The sequence below is a fragment of the Alligator sinensis genome, unplaced genomic scaffold (genome assembly GCF_000455745.1).
Source record: "Alligator sinensis unplaced genomic scaffold, ASM45574v1 scaffold107_3, whole genome shotgun sequence".
Lineage (NCBI taxonomy): Eukaryota > Metazoa > Chordata > Crocodylia > Alligatoridae > Alligator > Alligator sinensis.
The window spans coordinates 239,751-249,091 of record NW_005842578.1 but is presented as its reverse complement, the minus strand read 5'-3'; the positions used below and the strand labels follow the sequence as shown (position 1 = coordinate 249,091).

General features: G+C 59.1%; 1 protein-coding gene across 2 annotated transcripts; it reads right to left on the bottom strand.

Moving 5' to 3' along the window:
* Positions 1–219: 219 nt before the first annotated feature.
* On the bottom strand, positions 220–8,434 carry LOC102372582 (NTPase KAP family P-loop domain-containing protein 1-like). Of its 2 annotated transcripts, XM_014524151.2 has the most exons (4): positions 8,360–8,434; positions 3,693–3,824; positions 1,793–3,564; positions 220–690 (listed from the first exon to the last, which is right to left on the bottom strand). In XM_014524151.2, the coding sequence occupies exons 1-4, from the start codon at positions 8,376–8,378 to the stop codon at positions 376–378; spliced, it is 2,238 nt and encodes a 745-aa protein (XP_014379637.1). In that variant the 5' UTR covers positions 8,379–8,434; the 3' UTR covers positions 220–375. The 2 variants fall into 2 exon arrangements, 1 of the variants encoding a protein (XP_014379637.1); XR_003096039.1 differs by lacking the exons at positions 220–690; positions 1,793–3,564; positions 3,693–3,824 and adding an exon at positions 7,563–7,990.
* Between the last annotated feature and the right edge of the window lie 907 nt (positions 8,435–9,341).

Here is a 9,341-nt window from a genome sequence, read left to right as displayed (position 1 = left end):
GAGTATTTATTCACCAAGGCGCCCCTGGGGGTTACAAGAAATAATGGCCACAAGCTAGCAGAGAGCAGATTTAGACTGGACATTAGGAAGAACTTCTTCACAGTTCGAGTGGCCAAGGTCTGGAACGGGCTCCCAAGGGAGGTGGTGCTCTCCCCTACCCTGGGGGGCTTCAAGAGGAGGTTAGATATGCATCTAGCTGGGGTCATCTAGACCCAGCACGCTTTCCTGCCTATGCAGGGGGTCGGACTCGATGATCTATTGAGGTCCCTTCCCACCCTAGCATCTATGAATCTATGAGAAGGAAAGCTCCCCGGAGCCAGACGAGAGCAGCCACCCACCCACCCAGCACCCTGTCCAACTGCCTGGGGTGCAGATTCATCTCCTCTCCAGCAGATCCTCTCGGGAGAGGTTCAGAGACAGCCAGCTCCCCCTGGAGCTGTGAATGTTCTTCTGGACGGCCTGCCTCATGCACTGTGGGACGGAGGACACAACCACCCCAGATGGGCTGGCCTGGGGGAGGACTCCTAGGAAGTGCATGCTGAAGAGAGTCCATTCTCCAACGCTCATGCCTAGGGCTTCTTTGATTTCACCGTTGTCGCTGTAGATAAGGGCCCGGCCATTCAATTGCTGCTCTTCCACCCTCTCCTTGTAGAGCTGGAGGTTCCCTTCTTTAAAGCCAAGCGTAGCCATCTGGAAGAGAAGAGGGCGCGTCTGTGAGTGCCACCCCCCAAGTCATAAGACACGTCAAATTCATCACCGTATTTCCTAGCATACAATATGCCCCCAAAGAGTACACGTGCCTTGTTTCTGGAGGCAGAATTGGGCAGATTGGGGGCAGAAAAAAGTGCCCTGAGCCAGAAATTTGCTGAAAGATCTCCAAAATCACAGAAGCATAGAAAACGAGGGCAGGAAGGGACCTCAGGACACCATCTAGTCCAACCTGTGCTCAAAGAAAGGATGTGGACAAGTTGGAGAGAGTCCAGCACAGGGCAGCGAAACTGGTTGGGGGGACAGGACCGATGAGGAGTGGCTGAGGGAAATGGGCTGATTGAGTCTGCAGAAGAGAAGACCGAGGGGAATTGAATAGCAGCCTTCACCTCCCTGCAGGGGGGCTGCAAAGAGGATGGAGCTGGGCTGGTCTCAGGGGGGGCAGATGACAGGACAAGGAGCAATGGGCTCAGGCTGCAGCAAGGGAAGTTGAGTTTGGAGATTAGGAAAAACTCTCTCACTAGGAGGGTAGTAAAGCCCTGAAACAGACACCCCAGAGAGGTGGTGGGGTCTCCATCCTGGGAGGTGTTTAAGACACAAAGCCTTGGCTGGGATGATGTAGTTGGGCTGGTCCTGCTCTGAGCAGGGGGCCGGATTAGATGTGACCTCCTGAGGTCCCTTCAACCCTCATTTTCTATGAATCTATCCCAGCCAAGATACCTATCGATCAGGAGCTACTGAGCAGGGAGCAAGGGGCACGGCCTCTGAATGAGAACTTCCTGGCCCCTAAATGCTGGAGGCTGCAAATGAGAAAGGAAGAAGGGAAAAACCCTGCTCAGGCCCAGTTCACTTTCCCTTCCAGCCTCCGCTCTCTGCCACCGTGTGACACAGGGGACTGGACAAGACGGACCTAGGGCCTGACTCAGTACATGGCCACTCTTACGTTGTAATCCCAGGCACGTCGGCTAAACCCTGAACAAAAACCACCTCCGGACGTACTTTGGAGCCTGCACAATAGGACCGTAGCACCCGTATGGCTCGTCGTTCAGAGGTCCGAAGCTTTCTAAGAGAAACGATCACCTACCTCCTCGCAGACCTCCTCTACGGTCATACGCAGCAAGGTGCACCTGGAGAGGCCGCGGGCTTTCTTTGTGCGTTTCAGGCTGCGGCTGCCTCGCTGCAGCTCCATCTGCCTTTGCAGGGACGGGTCGAGGTTGACGGTGAACGGCAGGTAGAAGTTGGCATCTTTCACCTGGAACCGGCCACACAAGAAGTTGTGAAAGAGCTCGGGATCACGGTCCAGCTCCAGCAGCTTCTCCATCGAGCCCTTCATCAGGTCAAACTCCTCCATGTACTTCTCGTAAACCTCCCACAGCGGCATGTCGGGAGGGAGCGCATTTCCCTGGCAACCAGCCGGGTTGTTCCTCTGCTCCTCGTCCTCAATGCACTGCAAGATCCAGCTCAGGCGACACGGCCACTGGTTGGCCAGGAGCACCCATGCTGCCACCATCTCTGGGCGGACCTCATCCTTGGGGACCTTCTGCACGATGAGGCGGACGGTGATGGCGATGGTGTTCACGATCCTGCGCATCTGCACGATGTTTTCTGTCATGTATTCCTTCATGGAGCCATGCACGAGGGAGTCGAAAGCTTCTCGAATGATCTCTTTGGCTGTGACGGCTTTCCTGGTGCAGCCGTTGGATGGTCCTCGCGTGGAAGGGCCTATGTCCATGAGAGGCACGTGGCATTCATCTGGGTTTGGGTTCCCGGCACCATGGTTAGCCAAACTATAGTGAGGTACCAATGGAAAGGAGGTGTCTGTCTGGCTCCCTGTGCCGTCCTCTGGGTCCTTCTCTTGTTCCTTACGACACTCAACGATGTCCCGGAGGAGGCGCACCTTGGTCTCGCAGTCCATCCTGGGCACCGAGAAGGGTAGCGTGATCACGCGGTTCAAGAACTCGTAGCCGTTGTTGGCCATGCCCTTCATGAATGTGGAGCTTTCCACGCAGTCAACGACCACTTTGGAGTCCACAGCCAGGATGGAGATGAACGGGGCATCATAGTCTGAGAGGAGGATGTTCATGGCGTCCAGGACACCCACCACCTTGTCAGGGCTGCACCGGTCCAGGTTAGTGATCTCCAGCACCACCCGGATCTTCCGCCGCTGGAAGATCTCCATGAACCGCAGGAATCTGATGACCACCTGGACTTCCCTCTTGACGCTGCTCATGAAGCCCAGCTGGGCGCTGAGATCCGTCCGGTTCATCTGACTCTCCAACTGGGCTTTCTGGTTGACGACCAAGTTTCGCACCACCAGGATGGCAATCCGAATGGCCGCAGCCGCAGAGATGCCCACTGCCGCGGCGCCGACGCCCTCCACTGCAACAATCGCATCCCCAGAAATGTCCCCAACAGGGACCCCAAGAACGAGGATGAGGACACCCACGACCACAGCCACCGTGATCAGGAGAATCACTGCAGCCCAGAGAGGAAGGCAGAGGTACCTCTTACTGACCCATTCCTTCTCGAGGGGGGCGTCGAGGATGGAAGATTTCCTGCCCACAGCCCTGTAGAAGCTCATGGGCAGGAGGCCAAAGTGGTCTTCGATGCCATCACACAGGGTAGTGATGAGGCCGGCCCAGAGCTGGTCGCTGCCCGCATACTCCCAGGCGCTGAAGCGGATGAAGATGTGCTGGATGTTCCTCCTCTGCCTCTGCTGGGCCGTCAGGACCGGGCGGTAGAAGATCATGAGCAGGAGGACCTTGAGCAAGTCCCGCCCGGAGCTCCCGCGCTGGCTTTGCCCCGTCCGCTGGACTTCCTGATGGTCCTTCTTCCTCGACTCCATGTGCATGTAATCTGGGATGGGACAAATGAGGCAGCCTGAGCATCCCGCCCTCCCTGGGAAAGCTGGGAGATGGGCAGCCCTACAGCCTCCTTTTCCCTTCCCGGCACCCCTCGATAGAGTCCCCCCGGCCAGGACTCACTCTGGATCTTCTGCAGAAGGAAATTCTTGCAGTGGCCCCATGGCGCGTAGAACCCGACGGTCACAGGCGTGGGCCCGCAGTACAGCGCCTTGGCGAGGGAGAAGCAGTACACCTCCTCTTTGGTCTGGAGCTCTGCAGAGGGAAAGACGCACAGCGACTCAACCAGCACGCGGCAGCTCGGGGACTCTCCAAACAGACGCAAGACACCTGCCAGAAACGTCCCTGGAGATAGCGACCCTCCACCTATCCCCACTGCGAGGGCAGTGCGGCAACCTCACACTTCAGCAGAGGAAACTGAGGCTGAAGAGGAGGAGGAACGTCCTGATTTGGAGCGGGGTTGACCATCGGTCCAAGGGGCATCCAAGAGCAGGTTGAACAGACCCAGGGCTGGGATGGGGCTCACAGAAACGTGGTGGGACCCAACGCACGACTGGGCGGTGAATATCAAGGGCTATGACAGGACAGGGAGGAGAGGTGGGGGTGTGGGGCTCTACGTCAAGGAGGAATACATATCCTCAGCGAGCAGCACGGGGTCAGAGGAGGGGCAGGCTGAAGTGCTCTGGGTCAGAATACAAGGGGCCGGGGGGAAAGGGACTTAACGGTGGGGGTCTACTACAGACCACCCAGCCAAGGGGAAGAGCTGGACCGGGAATTCTTACGTCAGCTCACGGAGGTATTTAGGTCCAAGGACGTGGTCATCATGGGTGACCTAAACTTTCCAGACATCTGCTGGGAGGAGCAGTCAGCCAGGTCTGACCGCTCACACAGGTTCCTCGCCGAGATACAGGACCTCCGCCTAACCCAGGAGGTGCACAGCCCTACCAGGGGAGACGCCGTGTTGGATCTGGTCCTGGCCACGGGCGACGACCTGGTACGGGGTCTGCGGGTGCTCGACCACCTGGGCGACAGTGATCATCGCCTGCTGGATTCACCATCCAGCGCAAGGTGGCAAAGGCCTGCAGCAAGGCAGCAGCCCTGGACTTCAGGAGGGCGGACTTCAATGAGGTAAGGACACTAGTTGGGAGGCACTGAGGTCCCGGAGGGGAGGGGAGTCGGGGGTCCAAGAAGAGTGGTTGTTCCTTAAGGAGACGATCCTCCAAGCCCAAAGGGAGGTAATCCCAACACGGATCAAAGGGGGCAAGAGGGCGCAAAAGCCCCCATGCCTCACCAGAAGCATCCGGGAACGTCTCCTAGCTAAAAGGGGTGTACACACGATGGCAGGGAGGGGCATCCCCAGGGAGGACTACACCTCGGGTGCTCGGGGCTGCAGGTCAGGAAGGCCAAGGCAGAGATGGGACTGGGACTAGCGACACGGATCAAGGACGACAAGAAGTCCTTTTTCAAATACATAGGAGGTAAAAGGAAGGTACCGGGTAACGCGGGGCTTCTGCGGGACATGCTTGGAAATCTGGTCGTCGCACCAGACGACAAGGCTAACCTATTTAACAATTTCTTTGCCTCCATTTTCCTGAGCTGGGACCAGGTCACCCCCCACCGGGACCCCCTCAGGCCCCAGGGGAGGTGCACCCAGGCCCAGGGTCAGTGAGGACCTAGTCAGGGAACTTCTGGAAGGACTGGACGTGTTCAAATCAGCTGGTCCTGATGACCTCCACCCCCGAGTGCCGAGGGAATGAGCAGAGGTCATTGCAGGACCCCGGCATGGCTTTACGAGCACGCGTGGTGCTCTGGTTTGGTGCCGGAGGACTGGAAAAGGGCCAACGTGGTTCCCATTTTCAAAAAAGGGAAGAAGGAGGACCCAGAAACTATAGGCCAGTCAGTCTTACCTCAGTCCTGGGGAAGCTTTTTGAGAGAGTTATCCTGGCGCATGTCCACGAGGGGCAGAAGGGGAGGGTATGCTGAGGGGCAACCAACACGGGTTCATTCGAGGCAGGTCCTGTCAGACCAACCTGGTGGCCTTCTACGACCAGGTCAGAAAATCCTTGGATGCAGGTGTCGCAGTGAATATAGTCTTTCTGGACTTCAGGAAGGCCTTCGACACCGGCTCTCACCCCATTCTCATAAAGAAACTAGGAGACAGTGGTGTCGACACCTACACAGTCAGATGGGTCACTACCTGACTGGAGGGCCGCACCCAGAGAGTGGTGGTGCACGGGTCATTTTCGACCTGGAGGGCTGTGGGCAGTGGGGTCCCCCGGGGCTCGGTCCTCGGACCCGCACTGTTCAACATCTTCATCAGCGACTTGGACGAGGGGGTGGAAAGCACCCGGTTCAAGTTCACGGATGACACCAAGATCTGGGGGGAAGCGGGCACGCCAAAAGGGAGGAACAGGCTAAAGCTAGACCTGGACAGGTCACAGGGGTGGGCCGATGAGAACAGGATGGGTTTCAACACTGACCAGTGCAAGGTGCTGCACCTGGGGAGGAGGAACCAGCAGCAGACCTACAGGCTGGGGAACTCCCTTCTTGTCAACACAGAGGCAGAAAAGGATCTTCGAGTCACTATTGACTCCAAAATGAACCTGGGCCGACAGCGGGGGGACGCGGTCAGGAAAGCCAACCGCATCTTGTCATGCATCCACAGATGCATCTCAAGCAGGGCCAAGGAGGTGATCCTCCCCATCTATGCGGCACTGGTCAGGCTGCAGCTGGAGTACTGCGTCCAGGTCTGGGCGCCGCACGTCAGGAGGGATGTGGGCAGCATGGAGAGGGGCCAGAGGAGGCCACCCGCATGGTCAGGGGGCAGCAGGGCAGGCCCTACGAGGAGAGGCTACAGGACCTGACCCTGTTCAGCCTCCACAAGAGAAGGCCGACGGGGGATCTGGTGGCCTGTTACAAACCAGTCAGAGGGGACCAGCAGGCATTGGGGAGTCCCCGTTCCCCCGAGCACTCCCAGGAGTGACTAGAAATACCGGTCACAAGCTGGCAGAGGGGAGATTCAGACTAGACATCAGAAGACACTGCTTCACAGTCAGGGCGGCTACGATCTGGAACCAACTTCCAAGCGAAGTGGTGCTGGCTCCTGCCCTGGGGGGCTTTAAGAGGAGGCTGGATGAACACCTCGCCGGGGTTGTTTGACCCCAGTGCTCTTCCCTGCCCATGGCAGGGGGCGGACTTGATGATCTGCTCGGGTCCCTTCCGTCCCGACCAGCTATGGTTTAGCCAGAGGGCTGGACTAGAGGTGAGCTGGGGAGGTCCTTTCCAGCCTGACTTCCTGGAGGACCACTGCCCCACGCCCTGCAAGAAGGCAGGACATCGAGTCCCTTTGCCCTGCGCTGGCGGTGAACTTCCAGAGGCCGAGGTACTGCCCTTCGCCTTCGCCTCCGCCCGTGGTTCAACAGCCTGTTTAATCAGCTGGCAGGGAGGGAGCCAGCAGCACCGATGTCACCAGCGCGTTTGTGGGCGTCACCAGGATGACGCGGACTCACGTGGCTGGGGACCGTGGGGCCTCCCCCAGCCAGGAGGAGGAATCCAGCCACCAGTGCCAAATGGGGACCCAGTCCCTAAAGGAAACTGGACAGAGGATGCCCCCAGTCTTTGCCCTTCACCCCCCAACACAAGCAAGTCCAACCCCCTGCATTCGCCCCCAGCTGACTGCCCCCCTCGCTGGCTGCTTCGGCCTCTCGCGGAGCCCGGCGCGGGCACCGATGCTGGAGTGTGACCCCAGGAAGGGAGACTCAGAACCCCCTACAGGGGACCCCCTCTGCCCCTTCACCATGCAGCCCCCGGGGTAAGTGCAGCCTTCGCTGCACCGCCCCCTTGGAGACACCCTTCTCTGCAGCTTCCAGGGGTTTTCCAACAGCCACGCTCAGACCAAAGCTTCTGGCTCGCGTGATCAGGAAGGAAAACCTCCCTACGGCCCTGCACGGATCTGCTGGAGCTCCGAGGCGCAAGCAGCTGCAGTTCGCCGCATTGGAGGTGTCGACTCTGAACCCTAACGAGGGCACTGCTCGCCACCTTCGTACGGGCATTGCCCGTTAGGTGCGTTGAAGCAGCATCACGAGGTGGCCCAGCGAGGGTTAAAGCACCGTGTCCTAGGTGCCGCACGTGGGCACAACAGCAGCGAAGTCCCTGTCCTCGCCGGGCCCCCGGGCTGTCAGCACCACCGTATTTCCTAGTATGTAACTTGTCCCCGTGTGAGAAGTGTTTGTAAAGGAAGAATAAAGAACAAGAAAAGATCTTTCCAAGAAACTACTCGTTAAGTGGCAGTAAGTCATCGAGTAGCTGCCTGTGGCACGGCAGAGTCACTTTTCCTCCCCCTTCCCTAGAGCAGGGGTGGTGGAAACTGCTGTTCCCGTATTTCTTCGCTTGCCATGCCCTCCATTTCCACCAGCTGCCTTCTGGAGAGAAGAAGAGGGGGCGAGAAACATGGCAGTTCTCTGTCCGAGGCCAGACCGCATTGGGAGAACAGCCGACGGAGGTGGTGGGCAGGGTGGGATGCACTGGCGAGACACGGGGCTCATCACTCCCCCCACCCCAGCCTGCCACGAATGATGGCGTGGATGGGAGCGCCACACCTTGCCCCATGGAGCCACCTGCCTCCCCCATGGGCTGGGCCTTCGCAGCCAAGCCACACAGATCTGCTTTCTGAAGCCGTTCTTCCCTACGTGTGGGGAACCAGGGAGAACCAGCCCCGTATCTTATTTGTGGGCACGTTGTATGCCACAAAGTACAGTATTACCGTCATGCAAGCACCTTCCCCCAGTTACCTGGGCCAGAGGAGACCATCTTGCTGGCGGATCTTGAAGCTCAAGGAGGTGGAGGGTCACCAGGTGATGAACCGAAGGAGCCCCCCTCCCCCCGCCAGCGGCTCTCAAGGGCCACCGACCTCCGGCATCTCCGGGTCAGGGTGGGGAGAGCCAAAGCGACCGCCTCCAGGTGGGAAGAGAGAGGAGAGATGCTCACAGTGTCACTTGCAAATCAAAGGCAGAGATTCGCCTGGCTCTGCCCAGCCCTGGGGCGGGAGCCCTGGGTCCAGGCCAAGGACCCGCACGTCCAGGAGGAGGTGGGCACGTTGGAAAGAGCCCAGCGGAGAGCGGACTGAGGGGGAGAGGCTGGAAGAGCTTGGGGGACTGAGCCTGGAGGAGACCGAGGGGGGATTTGATCCCAGTCTCGGGGCGACGACAGAGAGGATGGAGGTGGGCATCCTCCGGGCCACCGGGGACGGGACTAGGAGCCACGGCCTCCAGCTGCAGCAGGGGAGTCGGGCCGGAAGGACCTCGCAAGGTCTGGCAGCCCCCTTCGATTCGTGGCTGCAAGTGCCCGATCAACGGTTGCGGTCACCCATGCTCCAGCGAGGTCTACAGCCACGTAAGCCTGGCGTCAGGTCAGAGCACCTCAGAGACCGACTGGCCCACGCACCGTGTTAGCTTAGCAGAGACTCTGGCTTCTGCCGTGCCCTGAACTACCTTCTGTACGTCCCTCAGCGGGTTAACGGCTTCGTTTCTCTTCAACCCACCTTCTGCCCCTCTCAGCTCCTCCTGCCCTCCCCCAGGCCTAGAAAGGACGAGGAGAGGGGCCGGTTTCCCTGGCACCGGGCACGCGCGGCGAGAGTCCTCCACGAAGATGCCCTGGCTGCTGGATCGGCATCTTCCAGCGAAGCCAGCGGAAAGCCATTGAACCTCGTGAGACGGCACCACGAGATCTTCGCCCACCCGCCCGAGTGCCTCGAAGGTCAGGGACTCTCCCCCT

Bases quoted from the DNA above. Each gene is read 5' to 3' on its own strand.
- LOC102372582 (XM_014524151.2), bottom strand. The intron at 3,565-3,692 runs GTGAGTCCTGGC...GTCCCATCCCAG, and splicing joins CCTTCTGCAGAAGATCCAGA to ATTACATGCACATGGAGTCG. The intron at 691-1,792 runs GTAGGTGATCGT...CTTCTCTTCCAG, and splicing joins TAGAGGAGGTCTGCGAGGAG to ATGGCTACGCTTGGCTTTAA.